The 24306-nt window shown below is 40.6% G+C and overlaps 1 protein-coding gene across 1 annotated transcript; it reads left to right on the forward strand.

Moving 5' to 3' along the window:
- Positions 1–617: 617 nt before the first annotated feature.
- pex10 (peroxisomal biogenesis factor 10) lies at positions 618–22589 on the forward strand. The gene is made up of 6 exons (XM_061903136.1): positions 618–961; positions 2566–2646; positions 12904–13316; positions 15185–15357; positions 17380–17515; positions 22367–22589. The coding sequence occupies exons 1-6, from the start codon at positions 850–852 to the stop codon at positions 22433–22435; spliced, it is 984 nt and encodes a 327-aa protein (XP_061759120.1). The 5' UTR covers positions 618–849; the 3' UTR covers positions 22436–22589.
- The last annotated feature ends 1717 nt before the right edge of the window (positions 22590–24306 follow it).

Genomic DNA, 24306 nt, shown 5'->3' on the forward strand with positions numbered 1-24306 from the left:
TGTAATCTGCAATAGAGTGAAGTCGCATTATTTGAAGCCTGATGTGGCAAGGTACAACTGTACAGTAAATCAGGGGGTTGCCTTGTATTATTTGAATATATGTGTTCCACACACTAACAAAGTGCCTTTATAGCCTTTTTAAGTTCAAACATAAATGATACAAGATGTATAAATTGGGGTCTCTGCTCCATTTCTATTAGTTTGGGGTCCTTAGCCTGAAAATGTTGACAACAAGCGAAGGATGTATGTCAATATGAGCAATTTAAATTGATGTATTGTGTGTCTGTCTGCATGGTATGGATTTAGTTGTTATATTCCGTACTGTAACAATGCAAAATAGCTACTATATATTTTTTATACAATGTTATATTAGTGGGAAATGTGGTGTTTTATCTATACAAAAATAAACCCGTGTAGATTACATTTTGAATGTTATTATTTAAATATAACTGTAGATATTTGAAACAATAAAAACATAAAGGCGAATAAGCGGTAAAAAATGGATGGATGGATGGAATGTTGGAACAAAATCATCGCACAATACAGCAGGAGTCAGACCTGCTTTGTTGCAACGTCTCAAATAACCGTTTGGTGGCACTGTGACATACTGAGCCTTGATTTCTGGTGTTTGTTTACAAATTAACCACTTCCGCCCTACTTTCGCATTGTCTGCCGTCACCAACTGGCTGCAAAAATGAAACTTTAGCACAGCAAAGATGACACAGTGTTAAATAATAACTTAGTGTGTGAAGTAATATTTCTGGCAGTGGAATTTTTTTTTTATGTTTCGTATTCGTAATGTGAATGTACGTAGCATTAGCACGTTAGCATCCATCCACGTAAAATACGATGCCTCTCGCACCGGCTAATCAGTCCCAGCTAATACGTGCTTGTCAGAAGGATGAATATTATCAAACTTTACTGCGAAACAACACAAATGAAGCCTTTCAGACGCTTGCAGGTAATTTTTGCTGGGGTTTGACCTCGTTTTGTCTGACATTTTGGTTGCACCTAAAGTGGTAGTGTTTATGTACGGTTAAAAAACGCATAAACTGATGATGGCTTTCTCACTCACAACATGTTTATCTATAGCAGTGGTTCTCAACCTTTTTTCAGTGATGAACCCCATGTGAACATTATTTAATTCAAGTACCCCCTAATCAGTGCAAAGCATTTTTGGTTGAAAAAAAGAGATAAATAAATAAAATACAGCACTATGTCATCCATCCATTAATCCATCTTCTTCTGCTTATCAGAGGTCGGGTCGCGGGGGCAGCAGCCTAAGCAGGGAAGCCTAGACTTCCCTCTCCCCAGCTACTTCGTCCAGCTCCTCCCGGGTATCCCGAGGCGTTCCCAGGCCAGCCGGGAGAGATAATCTTCCCAACGTGTCCTGGGTCTTCCCCGTGGCCTCCTACGGGTCGGACGTGCCCGAAACACCTCCCTAGGAAGGCGTTTGGGTGGCATCCTGACCAGATGCCCGAACCACTTCATCTGACTCCTCTCGATGTGAAGGAGCAGCGGCTTTACATTGAGCTCCTCCCGGATGACTGACCTTCTCACCCTATCTCGAAGGGAGCGCTCCGCCACCCGGCGGTGGAAACTCATTTCGGCCGCTTGTACCCATCATTTTGTCCTTTCGGTCATGACCCAAAGCTCATGACCATAGGTGAGGATGGGAACGTAGATCGACCGGTAAATTGAGAACTTTGCCTTCCGGCTCAGCTCCTTCTTCACACCGGGTCGATACAGCGTCCGCATTATTGAAGACGCCGCACCGATCCGCATGTCGATCTCACGGTCCACTCTTCCCTTACTAGTGAACAAGACTCCGAGGTACTTGAACTCCTCCACTTGGGGCAAGATCTCCTTCTCAACCCGGAGATGGCAAGCCACCCTTTTCCGGGCGAGAACCATGTCATCAGTTCCTGATTTATTAAATTGTATAACAATGCAAAATATTGCTCATTTGTAGTGGTCTTTCTTGAACTATTTGGAAAAAAAGATATAAAAATTACTAAAAATATGTTGAAAAATAAACAAGCGATTCAATTATAAATAAATATTTCCACACATAGAAGTAATCATAAACTTAAAGTGTCCTCTTTGGGGATTGTAAGAGCTATCCATCTGGATTCATGAACTTAAATCTAAACATTTCTTCCCAAAAAAAGAAATCTTTAACATCAATATTTATGGAACATTGCCACAAAAAATCTAGCTGTCAACACTGAATATTGTATTGTTGCATTTCTTTTCACAGTTTATGAATTTACATTCATATTTTGTTGAAGTATTATTCAATAAATATATTCATGAAGGATTTTTGAATTGTTTCTATTTTTAGAATATTTTTAAGAATTCTCACGTACCCCTTGGCATACCATCAAGTAGCCCCAGGGGTACGCGTACCCCTATTTAAGAACCACTGGTCTATAGTATACAAACACAGCAACTGCATCTCAAAGCAGTTGTTTGCTGGCTGTTTCGTATGGCATCAAACATTTGACTGTTTTTACCTTCTCTTACTATTATTAGTAGTGTGTTAATGTTGTTACTTTGTTTTAGGATCAAAACGATGGCTGGACTGGAGGAAAGAAGTTGAGCTGCTTTCAGACGTTGCCTATTTTGGTTTAACAACTCTCACAGGTAGTATTTGGGGTCTTTTTAAAGGGGAATTGCACTTTTAAAAAACATGTATCTACCATCCATAATCCTTATGTAAGACAAGAACAAACATGATTTTATTTTTTTATGCATTCTACCTATTAAATAATCGCTAGAAAAAGTTAGCTAACAATGGAGCCAATATGAGTCACTCTATTCCGCCTTTAAAGCACTCTAAAATAATTCATAAACCATCATCAACTTTTTATTTACATACTGCAAGTATTTTTGTAATGTATAGTAACAGGTCAAATAATAATAACATGTAATACATACGTATTTTGGTCAGAATAATTTCCCTTCCGCCCGATTATAGCTGAGATAGGCGCCAGCGCCCCCCGCGACCCCGAAAGGGAATAAGCGGTAGGAAATGGATGGATGGATGGATCATTAAATTTTGTCTTAATTCTAAGTCTAAGCATACAGGTGTGCGTTCATTTCACAGACCGTTGGCTGTCCCTTCCAACAACAACAATTACTACTCATGGCAGTGTTTGAAAGACAATTAAGACTATTTTGGGGCAAATTATGTTCCAGAAACTTATATTTTTTAGCTTGAATATGAGTAGGATGAGCGACAAGTTTAAGAAGCTTTGTGCTTAACAGATGCCGCTATAGAGAAACACTAAGCATCATGTTGCAGTATTGCTACGTGCTAAACAAGATATACAAACTCGGAACATAATAAACTGATCACTTACTGTACAATGTCTGGCATACCGACTGATGGGTTGTTTATACAAACCCCGTTTCCATATGAGTTGGGGAAATTGTGTTAGATGTAGATATAAACTGAATACAATGATCTGCAAATCATTTCCAACCCATATTCAGTTGAATATGCTACAAAGACAACATATTTGATGTTCAAACTGATAAACATTTCTTTTTTGCAAGTAATCACTAACTTTAGAATTTGATGCCAGCGACACGTGACAAAGAAGTTGGGAAAGGTGGCAATAAATACTGATAAAGTTAAGGAATTCTCATCAAACACTTATTTGGAACATCCCACAGGTGTGCAGGCTAATTGGGAACAGGTGGGTGCCATGATTGAGTCTAAAAACAGCTTTCCAAAAATTGCTCAGTGTTTCACAAGAAAAGATGGGGGGAGGTACACCCCTTTGTCCACAACTGCGTGAGCAAATAGTCAAACAGTTTAAGAACAACATTTGTCAACGGTCTATTGAAAGGAATTTAGGAATTTCCCCATCTACGGTCCGTAATACCATCAAAAGGTTCAGAGAATCTGGAGAAATCACTGAACATAAGCGATGATATAACAGACCTTCGTTCCCTCTGGCGGTACTGCATCAAAAAGTGACATCAGTGTGTAAAGGATATCACCACATGGGTTCAGGAACACTTCAGAAAACCACTTTCAGTAACTACAGTTTGTCGCTACATCTGTAAGTGCAAGTTAAAACTCATATGCAAAGCCAAAGCCATTTATCAACGACACCCAGAAATGCTGCCGGCTTCTCTGGGCCCGAGTTCAGCTAAGATGGACTGCTGCAAAGTGGAAAAGTGTTCTGTGGTCTGACGAGTCCACATTTCAAATTGTTTTTTGGAAACCATGAACGTCGTGTCCTCCGGACCAAAGAGGAAAAGAACCATCAGGACTGTTCTAGGTGTAAAGTTGAAAAGCCAGTATCTGTGATGGTATGGGGGTGTATTAGTGCCCAAGGCATGTGTAACTTACACATCTGTGAAGGCACCATTAATGCTGAACGGTACATACAGGTTTTGGAGCAACATATGTTGCCATCCAAGCAACGTTATCATAGACGCCCTTGCTTATTTCAGCAAGACAATACCAAGTCACTTGTTACAACAGCGTGGCTTCATAGTAAAAGAGTGCAGGTACTAGACTGGCATGCCTGTAGTCCAGACCTGTCTCCCATTAAAAATGTGTGGCGCATTATGAAGCCTAAAATACCACAATAGAGACCCCGGACTGTTGAACAACTTAAGCTGTACATAAAACAAGAATGGGAAAAAATTCCCCCTGAAAAGCTTCAAAAATGTGTCTCCTCAGTTCCCAAAGGTTTATTGAGTGTTGTTAAAAGAAAAGGTGGTGTAACGCAATGGTGAACATGCCCTTTCCCAACTACTTTGGCATGTGTTGTAACCATGAAATTCTAAGTTAATTATTATTTGCAAAAAAAAACAAAGTTTATCAGTTTGAACATCAAATATATTGTCTTTTTAGTGCATTCAATTAAATATGGGTTGAAAAAGATTTGCAAATCATTGTATTCCGTTTATATTTACATCAAACACAATTTCCCAACTCATATGGAAACGGGGTTTGTATCTTCCCATTTAGGTAAAGAATGAATCATAATCAGCTTGGTGGTAAAAAAAGAAAAGTGCTGCCAATGAGCGTCTTTTCGTGTCTTTCTCACCATTTCCGCCTTTGGGGGATGTCAAAATTGACCAACTTCTTGGTTTATGTACACAACCTCTTACTAATTATAGATTTATAATCTATAATTAACCTCCACCAACTCAGAGGTGATGCAGCAGCTCAGTATGTACAGTGGGGATAAAAAGTATTTAGTCAGCCACCGATTGTCAAGTTCTCCCACTTAAAATGATGACAGAGGTCTGTAATTTTCATCGAAGGTACACTTCAACTGTGAGAGACAGAATGAGAAGAAAAAAAATCCAGGAATTCACATTGTAGGAATTTTAAATAATTTGTTTGTAAATTATGGTGGAAAATAAGTATTTGGTCACTTCAAACAAGGAAGATCTCTGGCTCTCACAGACCTGTAACTTCTTCTTTAAGAAGCTTTTCTGTCCTCCACTCGTTACCTGTATTAATGGAACGTGTTTGAACTAGTTATCTGTATAAAGGACACCTGTCCACAGCCTCAAACAGTCAGACTCCAAACTCCACTATGGCCAAGACCAAAGAGCTGTCGAAAGACACCAGGAAAATAATTGTACACCTGCACCAGGCTGGGAAAAGTTAATCTACAATATGCAAGCAGCTTGGTGTGAAAAAATCAACTGTGGGAGCAATTATCAGAAAATGTAAGCCATACAAGACCACTGATAATCTCCCTCGATCTGGGGCTCCACGCAAGATCTCATCCCGTGGGGTCAAAATGATCATAAGAACGGTGAGCAAAAATCCCAGAACCACACGGGGGGACCTGGTGAATGACCTGCAGAGAGCTCGGACCAATGTAATAAAGGTTACTATCAGTAACACACTACGCCGACAGGAAATCAAATCCTTAAGCCAGTGCATGTCCAGGCCCGTCTGAAGTTTTCCAGAAAGCACATGGATGATACAGCAGAGGATTGGGAGGATGTCATTTGGTCTGATGAAACCAAAATAGAACTTTTTGGTATAAACTCAACTCGTCGTGTTTGGAGGAAGAAGAATACTGAGTTGCATCCCATGAAGCATGGGGGTGGAAACATCATGCTTTGGGGCTGTTTTTCTGCTAAAGGGACAGGACAACAGGACTTCCTTAACTGTGTTAAGGAAAGAATGAATGGGGCCATGTATCGTGAGATTTTGAGCCAAAACCTCCTTCCATCAGTGAGAGCTTTGAAGATGAAACGTGGCTGGGTCTTCCAGCATGACAATGATCCCAAACACACCACCCGGACAATGAAGGAGTGGCTTTGTAAGAAGCATTTGAAAGTCCTGGAGTGGCCAAGGCAGTCTCTAGACCTCAACCCCATAGCAAATCTGTGGAGGGAGTTGAACGTCTGTGTTGCCCGGCGACAGCCCCTAAACATCACTGCTCTCGAGAAGATCTGCATAGAGGAATGGGCCAAAATACCAGCTACTGTGTGTGTAAACTTGGTAAAGACCTATAGTAGTTGTATGACCTCTGTTATTGCCAACAAAGGTTATATTACAAAGTATTGAGTTTATTTTTTGTTATTGACCAAGTACTTATTTTCCACCATAATTTACAAATAAATTCTTTAAAGGCCTATTGAAACCCACTACTACCGACCACGCAGTCTGATAGTTTATAAATCAATGATGAAATATTACCATTGCAACACATGCCCATACGGCCGGTTTAGTTTACTAAATTACAATTTTAAATTTTCTGCAGAGTTTCTTGTTAAAAACGTCACGGAATGATGACGCGTGCGCGTGATGTCTCGGGTTGGAGGCGACATATTAGCCCAGCACCACACAAAGCACCACACAAAGTCATCTCTTTCCATCGCATAATTACACAGTAATTTGGACATCTGTGTTGCTGAATCTTTTGCAATTTCTTTCAATTAATAATGGAGACTATAAAGAATAATGCTGTTGCTGGAAAGCAGTAGATTGCGGCTGCCTTTAGCAACCGAGACACAGCCTGTGTTTCTTTGTTTGTTGTGAAGCTTTAACACAGAGCGGTCAAGCGAACATGTTTTCTACGTCAACCAGCAAGTTTTTGGATGGGAAAATTGTGATATTAAGTTGGCTCTTACCGGAGACTTTAGTGGATTATGGGACTTCCTCCTGCAGTTAAAAAAGGCAGCTGTGATCTTGGCTCCTCCATCGGCTTCTCTGAGAGACACTGGCGTTCACCGCAGCCTTCCAACTTTCAGGTATGCAGGGATGGGAATTTTCCGCGGATCCGCGGAATTCCGCCGATTTTGGCGCCTCCAGGGTGGTTTTTGTCTCTGCGTTAGAGATGCGCGGATAGTAGGGGTGTAACGCACGGTACATGTATTTGTATTGAACCGTTTCGGTACGGGGGTTTCGGTTCGGAGGTGAACCGAACGTCACAGAGATATTAAGTAGCGCACTGCACGTTGTGTAAACAATGCACCATGAATTGATTTACGTGGACTCCGACTTAAACAAGTTGAAAAACTTATTCGGGTGTTACCATTTAGTGGCCAATTGTACGGAATATGTACTGTACTGTGCAATCTACTAATAAAAGTTTCAATCAATCAAAAAAACAACAACACTCGGCATGCTAGCAGCGATCAAGGTATATGATAGACTGACCATACCTCCTCTTTTCATGGGATATGTGCTCTTTGCGGCGCTGTCCAGGTGGAGTTTCTTAAATGCCTCAAATGTCCGGCATTTTAAGTTAAAGGGGAACATTATCACCAGACCTATGTAAGCGTCAATATATACTTTGATGGTGCAGAAAAAAGACCATATATTTTTTTAACCGATTTCCGAACTCTAAATGGGTGAATTTTGGCGAATTAAACGCCATTCTGTTCATCCCTCTGGAGGGGTTGACGTCAGAATGTGATGTCGCCGAGGTAATACAGCCGCCATTTTCATTTTCAACCCATTGTAAACATTGGGTCTCAGCTCTGTTATTTTCCGTTTTTTCGACAATTTTTTGGAACCTTGGAGACATCATGCCTCGTCGGTGTGTTGTCGGAGGGTGAAACAACACTAACAGGGAGGGATTGAAGTTGCACCACTGGCCCCAAGATGTGAAAGTGTCTGCCGCCAGACCCCCTGTGGAGGGAGGTTGTGATTAGCACACTGCAGGTAGAAAGATCAGCGACCCCGTCTGGGTGGCTGGAGACAGCGCACCCTCAGACGGGCGTGGCATGGGCAGGACGGCGAGACGCAGCTGGCAGTTGATTAGATGTCGTCGGTGGTACGCGCTGATCTAATCAACTGTTGTCTTTCAATCAATCAATCAATGTTTATTTATATAGCCCCAAATCACAAATGTCTCAAAGGACTGCACAAATCATTACGACTACAACATCCTCGGAAGAACCCACAAAAGGGCAAGGAAAACTCACACCCAGTGGGCAGGGAGAATTCACATCCAGTGGGACGCCAGTGACAATGCTGACTATGAGAAACCTTGGAGAGGACCCCCCCCCCCCCCGCCCCCCCCCCCCCCTCTAGGGGACCGAAAGCAAGGGATGTCGAGCGGGTCTAACATGATACTGTGAAAGTTTAATCCATAGTGGCTCCATCACAGCCGCGAGAGTTCAGTTCAAGCGGATCCAAGACAGCAGCGAGAGTCCCGTCCACAGGAGACCATCTCAAGCGGAGGTGGATCAGCAGCGTAGAGATGTCCCCAACCGATACACAGGCGAGCGGTCCATCCTGGGTCCCGACGAGCGGCCCATCCTGGGTCTCGACTCTGGACAGCCAGTACTTCATCCATGGTCATCGGACCGGACCCCCTCCACAAGGGAGGGGGGGACATAGGAGAAAGAAAAGAAGCGGCAGATCAACTGGTCTAAAAAGGAGGTCTATTTAAAGGCTAGAGTATACAGATGAGTTTTAAGGTGAGACTTAAATGCTTCTACTGAGGTAGCATCTCGAACTGTTACCGGGAGGGCATTCCAGAGTACTGGAGCCCGAACGGAAAATGCTCTATAGCCCGCAGACTTTTTTTGGGCTCTAGGAATCACTAATAAGCTGGAGTCTTTTGAACGCAGATTTCTTGCCGGGACATATGGTACAATACAATCGGCAAGCTAGGCTGGAGCCAGACCGTGTAGTATTTTATACGTAATTAGTAAAACCTTAAAGTCACATCTTAAGTGCACAGGAAACAGTAAACGGCCAGCGGAGGAGATGGCGGCTGCTGTTGGTGAGACTGAAAAAGTCAAACAGAAAAGCGTGATCCTGAGCAAAATTGAAAATTAAAACTACTGTCAAACCCGAACCACTGGCGTCCAGCGTGCATCTGTGGGAACTGTGAGTAAGAAGCTTACACCCCCATTGAATGTACCAAAGTGTCTCCACATTTTACCGGCGATGACAGACATGACACAGAGATGTATGGATAACCTGCAGATGCATTTGCAATGATAAAGTCAACGAAATCACAAAGGTGAGTTTTGTTGATGTTGACTTATGTGCTAATCAGACATATTTTGTCGCGGCGTGACTGCCAGCTAATCGATGCTAACATGCTATTTACCGGCGGTGCTAAAGCAGACATGGCACAGAGATGTATCGATAACCTGCAGATGCATTTGTAACGATAAAGTCACAGAAATCACAAAGGTGAGTTTTGTTGATGTTGACTGCCAGCTAATCGATGCTAACATGCTAAGCTAATCGATGCTAACATGCTATTTACCGGCGGTGCTAAAGCAGACATGGCACAGAGATGTATGGATAACCTGCAGATGCATTTGCAACTATATTACGTTTCCTTCCACCCACATTTAATGCGAAAAAACACTTACCAATCGACGGATTTAAGTTGCTCCAGTGTCACAAAATGCGAAAGTCCTGATCGTTTGGTCCGCACATTTTACCGGCGATGCTAACGCAGCTATTCGGCCAAACTATGGCTATGAATAGCGTCAATAGTTATTCGCTCAATAGCTTCAGTTTCTTCTTCATTACTTTCATACTCCAACCATCCGTTTCAATACATGCGTAATCTTAAACTGCTGAAATCCGAGTCTGAATCCGAGCTAATGTCGCTATATCTTGCTGTGCTATTCGCCATTGTTTGTTTACATTGGCAGCACTGTATGACGTCACAGGGAAATGGATAGTGGCATCGCAAATAGCGAAAATCAAGCACTTTAAAGCTTTTTTTAGGGATATTCAGAGACTGGTAAAATAAAATAAAAAACTTCAAAGAATACAACATGCCACTGGGAACTGATTTTTATTGTTTTTAACCCTTTTGAAATTGTGATAATGTTCCCCTTTAAGGGTTGTGTGTATTTTCAATGTACGTTTAGGGTTAAGAAGGGGTTAAAGACAAAAAAAATGCTGCACGGCAGCAACATTCGTGAGGGAGGGGGAGACAGAGAGAGCGAGGCTCTGCTTTTTAACCATAGATTTATCAGATTTTATTTTTTATTATCTATAGTAGTGGTGTCAAAACTGTGCCCCGGAGGGCATTTGCGGCCCACAGCTAATGTTTTAAAGGCCCACGACACATTCTAAAAATACTATTAAAAGCGGCAATGACCAAGAAGAACGCGGAGTTGGAATATAATTACAACACTTTATGTACATATTTATATACATATTTATATAATATTTACATATTTATGTAATATGTAACTACAAGCTCCATTCACAGACAGAGTCCCATTGCTTTATGAGCGGTCAGAAAAGCATATAATATATATATATATATATGTTGTTATTTTTATATATATGTTGTTATTTTTATATTTTTCATTTTTATTTGTGGCGGCCGTAATTATTTCGTGGTGGGCCGCCACAAATAAATGTTTGTGTGGGAAACCCTAGGTAACAACATTTAAATGGTTAATTTATATAGGCTAGTAAGGTAAAGTGCTTACCTGACAAGTTTCGGCTACCTTGCTTCTGCATCCTTCATCAGAGGTGTCACGTGATGTTAGCATGACGTTGTCTGTGACGTCTTATATGGATTGTACCATCAAGTGTTGTCAGGTACAACACTTTACCTACTAGCCTATATAAATCAACCATTTATAAATACACGTCAGTAGGCTAAATGAACCTCTTCAACATAACATTTAACTATGTATATATATTTCCGAATGGTTCAACCGCCACCCGCCCGAATCTATTTAAAATCTATTTTTTCGTCATGTCACCCTCCCGACCCGCGTCCACGGATGAGACCGCAAACCGCACATCTCTACTCTGCACTGACCTAGTTATCAGTACAAGGCAAATAATTCCAAATAATCCAAAAGTGTGCAAGAATTTGATATATGTGTAAACTTGTATACATAAATTTCATCACATGATACATTTTTATGAAAATATTTACTAATAAATGTGAAATTGTGGTCAGGAGATTATTGTTAGATCTTGACTCAAAATAGCAGGAAACGTATCCTAACTAACATAGATTTCAAAATTTTTCTGGGGGGGCATGCCCCCAAACCCCCTTAGCAGGCGAATGCACTGTGTGCACTCGGGTGCGGCCTTCTGCAAAGCAGTGTTTTAGGATTAAAAAATTTTCAGCTGATTTTGTAAATCTTCATTCCCATCCCTGGGTATGTCTTTACAATCTCACTAAAACACTATTAAAACAATAAGCAGGTAAGGGATCTTCCAGAATTATCGTAGTATATTTGTCTAATTACATCTGAAACCTGAAATGGTCCCACTGCCGCCGCCTGGAGCCGTCGCTTTTTCTTTTTTTTTTTTTTTTTTTTTTGTGCTTTTCTCTAACTTTCCTTATCCACGAATCTTTCATCCTCACTCAAATTAATGGGGAAATTGTCGCTTTCTCGGTCCGAATAGCTCTTGCTGCTGGAGGCTCACATTATAAACAATGTGAGGATGTGAGGAGCCCTCACACCGGTGACGCACGCGCACATCATCTGCTACTTCCGGTAAAGGCAAGGCTTTTTTATTAACGACCCAAAGTTGCGAACTTTATCGTCGATGTTCTCTACTAAATCCTTTCAGCGAAAATATGGCAATATTGCGAAATGATCATGTATGACACATAGAATGGACTTACTATCCCCGTTTGAATAAGAAAATCTCATTTCAGTAGGCCTTTAAAATTCCTACATTGTGAATTCCTGGATGTTTTATTTCAAATTCTGTCCCTCACACTGAGACTCACAGTTGAAATGTACCTATGATGAAAATTACAGACCTCTGTCATCATTTTAAGTGGGAAAACTTGCACAATCGGTGGCTGACTAAATACTTTTTTGCCCCACTGTAAATATAGCAGCATAAGCTAGTTAGCCCTCTGTGATCACAGCACCGCTAAAAATAGTGTGTCTGCATTAGGGCTTCTTATAACAACATCACTAATACTTAGTTAATATTCAGCTCACGACATGTAAATGGAGTATTGATGGCGGTTTTTGGATGTTTTTAGTGGGCTTTATGGGCAGAATAGGGTACTTCCGTTAGCTGCATTGTTACCCACCTCATACTTGACGTATTTTACGACTTAAAATGCATAAAAAAGAAACACATATGTGTTATTTTCTTACATATAAATTGTGAAAGATAAACCAAATCCATCCATTGATCTGTTCACCCTAACCCACCCACTGGACAGTATGGGTAATCTCGTCTTTTTTTAAAATTATATATATTTTTTTTAATGATATCAAATAATTTCTCATTGTCCCAATTATTTTATGTCCGATATTTATTGTGCACCCCTTTTCCTCTTTCAGCTACATTAAAAATACATTCTCACAATTTCACTCCTTTTTTTCTTTTTTTTAACCAACAGGTTAGATTTGCTGTGCCTGCTGAACTGTTTTTAATAATTCATTTATATATTTTTTAAAATTCATCCATTACATTATAATCCCTGTCAGGCTACCAAACCCTGGGTGAGGAGTACGTCAACATCATCCAAGTTGATCCCAGTCTAAGACGGGTCCCCACCCCAGCCCGGCGAGGAGTCTTCGTCTTCTGTCATTCATTCCTGCCCTACCTCCTGGACAAGGTCTTGGTCTGTTTGGAGAACGAGCTAGAAGGCGTAGAGGGGCCCGGCTGGGGGACCAGACGGCGGCAGGTAGCATCTGGACGGTGGAGCTTGGAGCTTTGGCTGAGGAGATTCGCGCAGAGGGCTGTGGGACTGCTGTCAGAGCCTCAGAGGAGAAAGTGTTTGCCGGCCGTGTTTGTCCTCCAGCAGACACTGAGCCTCTTGCACAGATGCCACCTTGCCCTCTTTTACCTCAGCGGCCTTTTCTATTACCTGTCCAAAAGGACTGCTGGAATCCGCCACGTAAGTCAGTTCATTTACATAATTACTTCCAGTTCAAGATCAATGACCATTGGAGTTTCAAACGCATCAATAATTGGTTCCATCTTATTTGTTTTCATTCAAGGGGACTATAATAAAATGTGCACAAATGGAAGTTACCCTAATGTATTCGGTCCATGTGTGTTGGTTTGTCCAGATAGAGCTGGGCGATAAAACTATATCGGTATACATCGGGATAGACCCCTTATCGATATTTATTAAAAATGCGTCTGGTAAAAAGGTTCAATTATTAAATTTTTTTCTTTGTTGGAAGAAAGCGGAAGTATGAAAACAAGCTTGGTTGCGTGAAGAAAGGCATGAGCTCTCTGGTAACCAAGCAATGCAGGAAGTGATCACTGATCAGTAAGAGTGACACACTAAGACCCAATCAGGTAACAGTATCAACTATCAAGATTGGTTGACTTTTTGCATGGAGTGAGAAGAGAAAGTCAAAATGAAGAAATTGTGGATAAAATATGAAAAGTCAACTTGATAGTATGGCACTTTTTATTGACCGTAGTCAGACCAATCTGGTCTGTAAATGATGCAAGTCAAGACCGCTAATGCCAAACCACGTTAGTCGCGCTCCCCCTTTAGAGCACAGCTGTAACTTCTTGGCACTAGACCTGCAGGAAATAGTTCCCTCAAGTGTCAATACGTTTGCATTTTCACACATTGCACTGTTTTCTTACACTTTATGAAGCGTTTCTTAGATTTTCCTTATTTTTGCACCTTTATTTTAAGAGCTTATTGTTATGTTTTTTTAAATTATTTTGTTTACATTAAGTGTTTTCCATGCTTGTGTTGATATTTCCTTTCTGCCTTGATAGCTGAGGGGATTAACATCAGAGGAAGCTAAATTTCAAATAAAATATAGTTTTATTTTTTTTCTTACTTTTGATAGGTCATAAAAATATCAGTAACTATCGACATCAACCAATAAAACACACTACATCCTGATACAGCTTTCAGCCATATTGCCCAGCTTTGATTTCAGATCAGTTTTTAACATGTATCTTAAAGGTAATTTGCATGATCAGAATAGAATGTCCACGATTGCTTGACTGTGAGGTACAGCTCAGTGTTTCCAACAGGACTGTAATCTATTTTTGGCTTCAGTCTAATTTTTGTAATCAACCATGACACTTGTAATTTCAAAAAAATAAAAAGGCGACAACAATTTTTTACATACACAATCTTAAAGACAAATCTTTTGTGTTGTTGTTTGTGCATGATAAATATAGCTAACATTAGCATGCTAACCTTTTACTAATTTTCCAGCCATAGACCTCCGAGTCAAATAACTTTGTACTTGACACATGCTAACCGTGAGCATAGTAACGTTTGCACTTCAGTTAAACTGGCGCATATCGGCGGCTCGCGCGTTCTTCTGCGGTTTGCGCACAGACGCAATTTCTCCCAAAATTGTTCATTACCTCTTCTAAGCTGGTTCCCCTCTGCTGTAACGTGGTTCCGGTAAACATCCTGTTGAAAGCATTTATTCCATTCTTGTTTCACTACTTCACATTCAAGATAGCTTAGCACCGCGGTTAGCATGTTTCCCTCTCCTCCTCTGTCTGTGTGTGTCCGGGCTAGATCTGCATTTTAGAACCGTCTGTATTACTTTATTTATCTCTCGTAAATAATCAATATTTGGACATTTGTTCATCCTTTCAGCATCGTCCACATTTTAATCGTGACACATCAGAGAATCTGATAATTTTTTGGCATCAATGTGTGTTTAAGTGAATGGCACTGCCATCCTAATTATTTTAGAATAGTAGACTTTCTCCTTTTGTGCACTGTATGTATGTATTGGTTTGTATTAATAAGTGTGCATGTGTTTCCAGCTGCGTGTCTCGGGGTTGAGGGGCAATGATAGGACCATCAGGACCAGCTACAGGCTCCTGGGAGCTATCTCCCTCTTCCATCTGCTCCTGACGTTGTGCTTGCAGCTCAAAAACTTAAGACTGAGACAAAGCGTCAGACAGGAGTGGAAGATCTACAGACACCTGACTGACAAGTGAGTAGAGTATGTGTTGATGAGATTTAATGTACCGTAAATTCCGGACTATAGGCAGCCACTTTTTTCCTACAGTTTGAACCCAGCGGCTTATAAAACAGTGCGGCTAATATATGTTTTTTTTTTCTTTGCTGGGGCCCAAAAAGCAAATAGTCATCATTAAACACAAAGACAGTTAAATGGTGTGTTATTGTGTGTGTGCTGTGTCGCCATCTTTTGGACGATTTCACTCAATGCAGGTGCTGCTAGATGAATGTAAACTCCTGCTGTTTAAAGCTTTGAAGCGGAAGTAGAAGTGCCAGTCCGTCTTCTATTGGTCAATCGCGTTTCTACTCAAATGGATTCTTCATTCATCACTCCAAGCAACATTTTTAAGTTTTACAATGCAACCAAAACTATTCTTACTTAATAAACCATCCCATGTGTGTGATGTCTATGTGGGTTGTTTTCGTGCATATTTGTACGTGCTATCTTAATGTAATCAAGCAAGCATCATTAGCAACAAAGGCCTACTGAAATTAGATTTTCTTATTTAAACGAGGATAGCAGGTCCATTCTATGTGTCATACTTGATCATTTTGCGATATTGCCATATTTTTGCTGAAAGGATTTAGTAGAGAACACCGATGATAAAGTTCGCAACTTTTGGTCACTAATAAAAAAGCCTTGTCTTTACCGGAAGTCGCAGACGATGACGTCACCCGTGTGAGGGCTCCTTACATCCTCACATTGTTTGTAATGGGAGCCTCCAACAAAAAGAGCTATTCTGACCGAGAAAACGACAGTTTCCCCATTAATTTGAGCGAAGATGAAAGATTTGTGGTTGAGGATATTAATAGCGAGGGACTAGAAAAAAATAAATAAAATAAAAAAGTAAAATAAAAAAAAAAGTGATTGCTTTGTGAGCGATTCAGATGTTTTTAGACACATTTACTAGGATAATTCTGGAAGATCCCTTATCTGCTTATTGTTTTAATAGTGTTTTAGTGAGATTGTAAAGACATACCTGAAAGTCGAGAGGGGTGTCTCCACGGGTGTCTTAATGCCAGTCTCTGAGGGAATTAGTCACGGCAGCAGCAGCAGCACGACAGAAGGTCCGCTTATCTCTGTTAAGAGGCAACTTTTTACCATCATTTTCTTACCGAAACCTGCCGGTTGACAAGTGGTCGGGATCCATGTTCACTTGACCCCTCTGATCCATAGTAAAGCTTCACCTCCGGGAATTTTAAACAAGGAAACACCGTGTGTTTGTGTGGCTAAAGGCTAAAGCTTCCCACCTCCATCTTTCTACTTTGACTTCTCCATTATTAATTGAACAAATTGCAAAAGATTCAGCAACACAGATGTCCAGAATACTCTGTAATTGCGCGATGAAAAGAGACGACTTTTAGCCGCTAGTGGTGCTGCGCTAATATGTCCCGTCCAACTCGAGACGTCACGCACACGCGTCATCATACGCGTTATCATTTCACGATGTTTTCAACAAGAAATTCCGCGGGAAATTTAAAATTGTAATTTAGTAAACTAAACCGGCCGTATTGGCATGTGTTGCAATGCTAATATTTCACCATTGATATATAAACTATCAGACTGCGTGGTCGGTAGTAGTGGGTTTCAGTAGCCCTTTAACTCATATCCTAATTATTTACAAATATCTGTGGTATTATTGTTAACTTACAATGGCATTTTTTTTGTATTGTTTCTGTTTTGTAATTTCATCAAAACAAGTAATTGAGTCTTTTTAGCGGATTGAATAGCGAGCTTCCGCAGCTAGTGGGTCCATGGCGATGACTTCTGTTTTGTTTGATCAGTCGTTTTACTGCCATGTTACAGACACTATTTGGACACAATTAAGGTATGTGAATAAATCATTTCCTAAATATCTCTGTGTAAATAACTTATTTTACAACGTGTATATCTGCCGCATCATTTAGTGGGTGCGGCTTGTATACCGGTGCGCTCTATAGTCCGGAAAATACACTACAATGGCCGCTTTTCACTGCATCCAGTTTTTGTTTTTAGTCCACCGCAAACCCAGAAGTCAAAGTCCAAGGCCTCTCACTGCATCCTCTGTCTGGAGGAGCGCAAACACCCGACCTCTACCCCTTGCGGACATCTTTTCTGCTGGGAATGCATCACAGAGTGGTGCGACACCAAGGTAACGCTCATGTCATGTGGATTATAAATTATATAAATTTGGCCAACAATAGAGCTTTTGATATGATCCCTAATAATGCATGTTAATGACACATTCTAGCTGTGTTTCGCAGATTTGACAGCGCAATGTAGCTTCCTTGCAAGCCAGCTAAACAGTCAAGTAAAGTAAATTTTATTTATATAGCATGTTTACAACAACTTTTAAATTGAACCAAAGTGCTTTACAGGCTAAAAAAGAGCATAGAGAAACAGAAACAGAAAACAAACAAAGAACATAAACAATGAATGAGCTGAACAAAATAGTGCAAAAAGCAATACGGTAAAAGGGGTCGAATTAAAAAGTAAAACATTTGCTAAATAAAAATTATAGTCTAAAAAGTGCGACAAATAGAAAAATAAAACGAAACCAAAGGAGTGGGGGGGTAGGACTAGAAAATGGTGGCCTAGTGGCAGTCTCAACTCAGATCAAAGGCCAGCGAGAAGAGGTAGGTCTTAAGAAGGGTTTTGAAAACCCCCAGGCTCTGGGCTGACCTAATGTGGAGGAGAAGGCTGTTCAGGAGCTTAGGGGCAGCAACGGAAAAGGCTCTGCCCCCTCTGGTCTTTAGCCTGGATCTAGGGACCGCCAACAGCAGTTTGTCAGCTGACCTTAGGGCTCTAGACGAAGTATGATTATGCAGAAGCTCGGTCAGGTATTGTGGGGCCAGACCATTTAGGGCAGGGGTCTCAAACTCAATTTACCTGGGGGCCACTGGATGCAGAAAGTGGGTGAGGCTGGGCCGCAAGAAAATATTTCTTTAAAAAAGCCAACATGCACTTTTTAATCAATTCAACTTCTTTGAATGGATTTTCCGACCTAGCAACATACTTGCCAACTCTCGTGATCTTCCCGGGAAACACCCGAACATCAGTGCCCCTCCCAACAATCTCCCCGGGCAATTATTCTCCCGGTTCTCACCCAGGCAACAATATTAAGGGCGTGCCGTGATAGCACTGCCTTAAGCATCCTCTATAACCTGACGTTTGGTCCGCTTTTACACCACACAAACAGTGTGCTGACCCAGTCACGTGTCATATGAGGCTTGTGCAGACTAACGGAAGTGACTGCAAGACATACTTGATCAACAGCCATACAGGTCACTCTGAGGGTGGCCGTAAAACAACTTTAACACTGTTACAAAGATGCGCCACACTGTAAACTCACACCAAACAAGAATGACAAACACATTTTGGGAGAACATCCGCACCGTAACACAACATAAACAAAACAGAACAAATACCCAGAATCCAATGCAGCCCTAACACTTCCGGGCTACAATAGGGGGCGGGGGCAGGGGGGGAGTGTATATTGTAGCCCGGAAGAGTTAGGGCTGCATTGGATTCTGGGTATTTGTTCTGTTGTGTTTATGTTGTGTTACGATGCGGATGTTCTGCCAAAAAGTGTTTTTCACTCTTGTTTGGTGTGGGCTCACAGTGTGGCACATATTTGTAACAGTGTTAAAGTTGTTTATAAGGCCACTCTCAGTGTGACCTGTGTGGCTGTTGATCAACTATGTCTTGCAGTCCCTGACTGCATCTACATAAGCCAATTACACCATGTGGCTGGGCCGGCACGATGTATGTATAAGTTGTAGAGGATGTTAAAGGTAGTGACTCCACGGTGCACCTTTAGTATTGTTGTTTGGGTGAAGTGCGGAAGAATGATCACCCTTGGAGGGGCACTGAAAATCGGCAGTCTCCCGGAAAAATTGAGGCCGTACAAGTATGATGTTGTGAAGCGCCATTCATATAAAACTCGCGGGCCGCACTAACATTACATTTTCACATCAAGGTGCGGGCCAGTTGCAGGCTGCGTGTTTGAGACCCCTGATTTAGGGATTTAAAAACAATTCAAAGTAATTTAAAATCAATGCGGTGATGGACACGGAGCCAGTGAAGTGAGGCTAGGACTGGGGTGATGTGCTCGCGTTTTTTGGTGTTGGTGAGGAGACGGGCAGCCGCGTTTTGCACAAGCTGCAAACAGCGGAGTGATGCCTGATCAATGCTAAAGTAAAGTGATCAGGCGGGGGGGGGAGTGTATATTGTAGCCCAGAATAGTTAGGGCTGCATGGGATTCTGGGTATTTGTTCTGTTGTGTTTTATGTTGTGTTACGGTGCGGATGTTCTCCCAAAATGTGTTTGTCATTCTTGTTTGGTGTGGGTTCACAGTGTGGCACACATTTGTAACAGTGTTAAAGTTGTTTATAAGGCCACTCTCAGTGTGACCTGTGTGGCTGTTGATCAACTATGTCTTGCTGTCCCTTACTGCATCTACATAAGCCGATTACACCATGTGGCTGGGCTGGCACGGTGTATGTATAAGTTGTAGAGGATGTTAAAGGCAGTGACTCCACGGTGCACCCTTAGTATTGTTGTTTGGGCGGGCCAATTGCGGGCCGCGTGTTTGAGACCCCTGATTTAGGGATTTAAAAACAATTCAAAGTAATTAAAAATCAATGCGGTGACGGACACGGAGCCAGTGGAGTGAGGCCAGGACTGGGGTGATGTGCCGCGTTTTTTGGTGTTGGTGAGGAGACGGGCAGCCGCGTTTTGCACAAGCTGCAAACAGCGGAGTGATGCCTGATCAATGCCAACGTACAGTGAATTGTTGTAATCTAGCCGGTGTGTGACAAAGGCGTGGATAGCAGTCTCCAGGTCGCTCTGGGAGGGATAGGCCTTGGCCTTTGGTAGGGTTCTGAGATAGTAAAACCTGGTACTAACCACTGAACTGACCTGTTTGGTGAATTTGAAGGCACAATCAAAGATCACTCCGAGATTTCTCACAAAGGACCGGTTGTTTTCACCCAGAGGACCTAGAGCACTGACAAACGAGACTGAAAATGTTTCGCCGAAGATGATGATCTCGGTCTTGCTCTCATTAAGGTTGAGGAAGTTAGCACTCATACATGCTTTAATGTCAGTCAGACAGTCAAGCAGTGGCAACCTGTCCTGTCAACAGCACAAAACCACCAATCCTCTACTAATTCAATGGCGGAAACAGTTTGTCACAAGTATCATCGTCACTGGAGGACTACAGGACTAGGAATAGCTAAACATGCAACATTACACACCTGACGAGGATACAAAAATGCACTGCTAAGCTAAAGCTTTTGAATATAAACAAGGGTCGGCATATTATCACAAATATCAACAGTAATGATACCAAATATAGTATTAGAATATGGTCGCTACCAGTCTTTGTAATAACGACGTTAGTAATGTCTTAACTTTTACTTGTAACGCGTAATCTAATTAATTTTAGGTATGTTACAAGGCCGTTAGTGATAGCTTTTTGTAACTACTTTTGATGAGGTTTTATGTCGACAAAAAGACGGCGTTGTAAGTGCGGCAAGTTCAATGCACGACATATCTTTTTACTAGAGAAAGCAACAAGCAGCACCGCACTAAAATGAATTTGAAATCAACGTATGCACATGTACGCAATGGTGAAAAATTAACAACAAATCAATGATTGAAGTGACAAACTTACTTACCATACAAACAATACACCATTTGTTGACAAGAAGATATGGCGGTAATTAAAGTACATTCAATCTCTTTACTAATCAGAGTTCACTGCATGAAAAATCAGCGAGAGCAGCCAGAAGAAGAAGGGACTTTGCAGTGACCAATCAAATGAGCTCCGGAGAGCGCGGTGCGTGGTTGTCCTTGCTCTGCGCTAGGGTTTCTAAACTCGCAACCCGTTGAAACCCTCTGACTTCACACGTCGCGGGCCAACAAACTCCGCCTTTTAAAAGCACACACACGCACACTGCTCTCATATGAAACGTCTCTCAACTACATAAGCCAAATATTTGAAGGTTTTTTTCTTAAGTAACATGTTTACTTTTCCTCGTAATTAATTACATTTATTAAAGAGTAATTCTGTTCGTAATTCAGTGGATTTTTTGGGTAAAATAACGAGGTACTATAATCAATTACTTTATAAAAGTAATTTTCAGAACACTGGTCCTATCTATAATCATCAATATGTTTTATTATCACAAAATCATTTTTTGATGCGTTTTTACAAACTCAGGAAAAAAAAGCCAATATTCGGTTTTGCTTCTGTCAAAATGTTTTGTCCTATTCATTTTATTATATATTTTACATTTAATTAAGCGGAGTAAATATGCATATTTTTTATTAATATTGTTTCATATTTGTATAATAATTCATATGTAATCAATATTTTCACATCGCCATCACAATCTGATTATATTAGTAATCAAATATTTTTTATAATTTAATGATAGTAATCATTTCAAGTATCAGCGTACGTATGACCAATACTACCCCTGTAACTGCTTTGTACTTGATACGCAAATTTATAGTATTGCCCAGAATGTATCCAAACATAATGATAAGTGTTTATTACGATGTAAGAGTGTAGATAGAAACATTTCACAACAGAAAGTAACCAGATATTAATAGTAAATTAATAAGTAGATTAATGAAAAAAATGATGCAACCGGAAATAGCGTAAATGGTTATCATTTATGTGCCAAATGATATATTAATATATATATCTTTATTGCGGCTGTAATATATATTTTATTGTGAATGTTTGCATGTTTTAAATAGGCCATACCTAATCGACAGTCATGTGACCAAGACCTGAATATTCCATCCATACCTTAAATTGCTGTTGTTTACTCCAAAAGGGATTTTACAATGTTCAGTTTCGGTCATCGGGATGCGTTGTTTACAAGTTTTAATTGAAAAGTAGTCCCCCGAAATGAATCAAAGCTTTCATAAATCCTTTGTGTATGAAGTTGTTCCATGTTGTGTGTATTATTTGCATGACTTCTCACAGGCTGAGTGCCCGCTGTGCCGTGAGAAGTTCCAGCCTCACAAGCTATTATACTTGAGGAACTACAACTAGAGGTCGACGCACGACGCCATGCTGGTCAACTGTCATTTATTCCAATATACCTGAAGACATGACTAACATGTTGTCTCTGCCAACCTATGTACTGTATGTCACTCTGCCATAGGACAATGATGTGCTTTTGTAAAATAAACATGTTTGATTGTAATACTACTGAAAATAATGTTGTCCAAAGAGCAGCTCAAGGGTCATATGTGGCCCACAGCACAAATATTAGCATTCTAATATTAGCATGCTATTTTTTTTTGTGATGACTTTGCAGGTATACACCTCAGCTTTAAATATTGTGTTACTTAATGAATGATACCTGTTAGCATGCTAATGTTAGTATGCTAGTTTTTTGTTTTCTTTTAGTTAGTTTTGACATGTAGTACTTGATGCATGCTAAAGTTAACAGGCTAGCATTTTAAACAATTTTTTCAGGTCCTCAGAGTAATATATTTTGGTACTTGACACATGTCACAGTTAACATTTTAGCATTGCAGTTTTGTTTAGCTAAGTTAGCAGTTGTCATATATTTTGGCATTTAAGTTATGATAACTGTTAGCATGTCACCTCAGTACTTTTTGCATGCTAGCTTTTTTAATCTCATTTTGCTCATATTTTGTGTTACTTTACACTGTCTGGCCAGCGTGCTAATTAGTTTTGGCTCTTTAGAAGCATACACGAAATTTCTACCGAAACAGCATTTTCTATTTCTGTGAAAAAAAATGTACACATGGTACTGGTTTTGAATGGGAAAACTACCTAAATGTCCCCAGAATCTGTTTATTCGTCAGTCTGTGGACCTCCAGTGGAAACAGTTTGGTTTATATGAGTTTAGTATGATATCCAACAAAAGTTGCTGTGCTAGCAAGTGTATCAGGAAAAAGTATTCAGTTACAAACTTGCCCGCATTATTCATCTAATTCCGTCATAAGCTTAACGATGTTAATTCCTCAAACAAATTCTCTGTATGTATTTGTATTGGCAGTCATTTCCCCTGAAAATAAATTAGTTTTTTCGCAATGGGTAGAGAACTAATCACATTGGGAATGCCCCCGTTATGTCGTCAGAATCAATATGCTGCCTACTCTTGGTGCGACGTAACTGGAGACCAACTAGGCGCACTGAAAAAGGAGTACATGTCAACTGGCACAAAACAGGAAGTGAAAGGTTCAAAGTTGAATATCCTGCACTTAGCACAAAAAAATTGTTTTTAATGGAAACACCAGCCTCGGCGCTCATAAAAACATAATTCTGGCGTGTTCTTCAGATACCAGCTGCAGAGTGTAATCCAAACACTATTTGTGGGTATCGTCTCTGCCAAAGCGCTAATAGTCATCGTTCTGGCTAATCTGTTTTTACTCCCGTTCTAGAGAAGTGATGATATTTGCAGCAGATGCTTGTATCCCCAAACTCCATTAGGGTCCTAAGTGCCAGAAAAATGATGAATGTGTGCTGCTTTGAGTCCACACTCTCTATTAGCTCAGCTGCTTGTGTAATATTCTCTGTTGCACAATGACAACACTGCTGATTTAGAAATATGACCATCGTCTCTTTTTGTCCGGGTTTTTTTAGGCGATGCAAGACTCGAAAGCAGCGGTGTCCAAACTTTTTCCACTGAGGGCCACACATTGAAAAATGAAAACATGCGGTGGCCATTTTGATATTTTTGATTTTAAATACAATATATACTTTAAAACTATTTTTTTACCCTTAGGGCTTCCCTTTAGTTTGGTTCCAGGGACCCGAAAGGGTCTTAGTCATAAAAATAACTCATATATATCTTTTTATGTCTACTTTCATGTTTTAAAAAAACAATCCCACTAAAATTTTCGAGAAACCAAAAAGGCCCCACACATTAAAATGTAAAAAAATTGTCA

This window comes from Nerophis ophidion, linkage group LG06 (assembly GCF_033978795.1).
Source record: "Nerophis ophidion isolate RoL-2023_Sa linkage group LG06, RoL_Noph_v1.0, whole genome shotgun sequence".
NCBI classification, from domain to species: Eukaryota; Metazoa; Chordata; class Actinopteri; order Syngnathiformes; family Syngnathidae; genus Nerophis; species Nerophis ophidion.

Coding starts and splice junctions, on each gene's coding strand:
- pex10 (XM_061903136.1), top strand. CDS start 850: ATGCCTCTCGCACCGGCTAATCAGTCCCAGCTAATACGTGCTTGTCAG. Junction 2,647..12,903: donor TGGTTTAACAACTCTCACAG/GTAGTATTTGGG, acceptor AATCCCTGTCAG/GCTACCAAACCCTGGGTGAG. Junction 13,317..15,184: donor GGACTGCTGGAATCCGCCAC/GTAAGTCAGTTC, acceptor ATGTGTTTCCAG/CTGCGTGTCTCGGGGTTGAG.